The sequence below is a fragment of the Orycteropus afer genome, unplaced genomic scaffold (assembly GCF_000298275.1).
Source record: "Orycteropus afer afer isolate SDZICR_OR568_19922 unplaced genomic scaffold, OryAfe1.0 scaffold00014, whole genome shotgun sequence".
NCBI lineage: Eukaryota > Metazoa > Chordata > Mammalia > Tubulidentata > Orycteropodidae > Orycteropus > Orycteropus afer.
This window is the reverse complement of record NW_006921601.1, coordinates 4,127,122-4,128,699: the sequence shown is the minus strand read 5'-3', so window position 1 is coordinate 4,128,699 and position 1,578 is coordinate 4,127,122. Positions and strand designations below refer to the sequence as shown.

The 1,578-nt window shown below is 41.7% G+C and overlaps 1 protein-coding gene across 1 annotated transcript; it reads left to right on the top strand.

Moving 5' to 3' along the window:
• The first annotated feature begins 405 nt into the window (after nucleotides 1-405).
• Nucleotides 406-1,344, top strand: LOC103210731 (olfactory receptor 5P3-like). Its single transcript, XM_007956649.1, has one exon. It carries the CDS (start codon nucleotides 406-408, stop codon nucleotides 1,342-1,344), a length of 939 nt encoding a protein of 312 aa, XP_007954840.1.
• The last annotated feature ends 234 nt before the right edge of the window (nucleotides 1,345-1,578 follow it).

Genomic DNA, 1,578 nt, shown 5'->3' with positions numbered 1-1,578 from the left:
CATCAATGAACATATGTATATCCTCAAATCTTACATGAGATTTTCTATGTAAAAACATTTTATGAAACCAAAAATACAAACATAATTGTCTATGTTGTAATTTTTATTAAATATTTATTAGAAAAAAATGGGAGCTCTGGTAGTGTAGTGCCTAAGACACTTGACTGCTGACCAGAAGACTGGCAGTTCAAACCCACCAGCCACTCCTCAGAAGAAAGGTTGGGCAATCTACTTCCATAGTGATACTGCCTCAGAAACCCAAGGAGGGGTCGTTATGAGTCAAGTCCGACTCAACAGCACATAACAACAACAACAACATTAGAAAAATAAGTATCCAAATTATAAAATTTATTTTGATTCTAATCTTCATTTGTTTTGCTTTCGGTGAAAGAGCAACTGCTACAGATGGAAACTAGAAATTATACAACTATAACAGAGTTCTTTATTTTGGGGTTAACAGAAGATCCTACAGCTTGTGTCATTTTATTTGTTGTGTTTCTAGGAATCTATGTTGTCACTTTAATGGGAAATATCAGCATAATCTGGCTAATTAGAAGCAGTCTTCAGCTTCATACTCCCATGTACCTTTTTCTCTATCCTTTGGCTCTTGTAGACATTGGGTCCTCTTCATCTGTCACTCCTGTCATGCTGATGAGCTTCTTGAAGGAGCAACCTTCTCTCCCTGTTGCTGGCTGTGTAGCTCAACTCTGTTCTGTGGTCACGTTCGGGACAGCTGAGTGCTTCCTGCTGGCTGCCATGGCCTATGATCGCTATGTGGCCATCTGCTCACCTCTGCTCTATTCCACTCACATGTCCCCCAGGATCTGTATTCTCTTAGCGGGGACATCTTATCTAGGTGGGTGTGTGAATGCTTGGACATTTACTAGCTGTTTATTAAGTCTGTCCTTTTGTGGGCCAAATAAAGTCAATCACTTTTTCTGTGACTATTCACCACTTCTGAAGCTTTCTTGTTCTCATGATTCTAATTCTGAAATCATTCCAGCCATCTCTTCTGGCTCCATCATTGTGCTTACAATGTTTATCATAGGTGTCTCATATGTCTACATCCTCATCACTGTCCTAAGGATGCGCTCCAGCAAGGGCCGTCACAAGGCCTTCTCCACATGCACCTCCCACCTTACTGCAGTCACTCTGTTCTACGGGTCCATTACTTTCATTTATGTGATGCCTAAGTCCACCTACTCAACTGACCAGAACAAGGTGGTGTCTGTGTTTTACACAGTGGTGATCCCCATGTTGAACCCCCTTATTTACAGTCTGAGGAATAAGGAGGTAAAAGAGGCGATGAGAAAATTGATGGCTAGAACACAGTGGTGGTATTGAACAAATCTGATTTTAATAATAAACTATGTATAGTGAGTAGCACTCTGTGGTAGTTCGGTTTGTGTGTCAACTTGGCTGGGCCTGGTTGAATGGCTGGGCAGCTGGTGGTAGTTAATTCCCATGAGGAGACTGGCAATCAACTCCATGGTGGGATCTACCACAAGCAGTTGGGTAGCTGCCTTTGGGATGTGGTCTGCTTCCTGTATATAAGAAGCCTTTGGATATGGTTTTTAG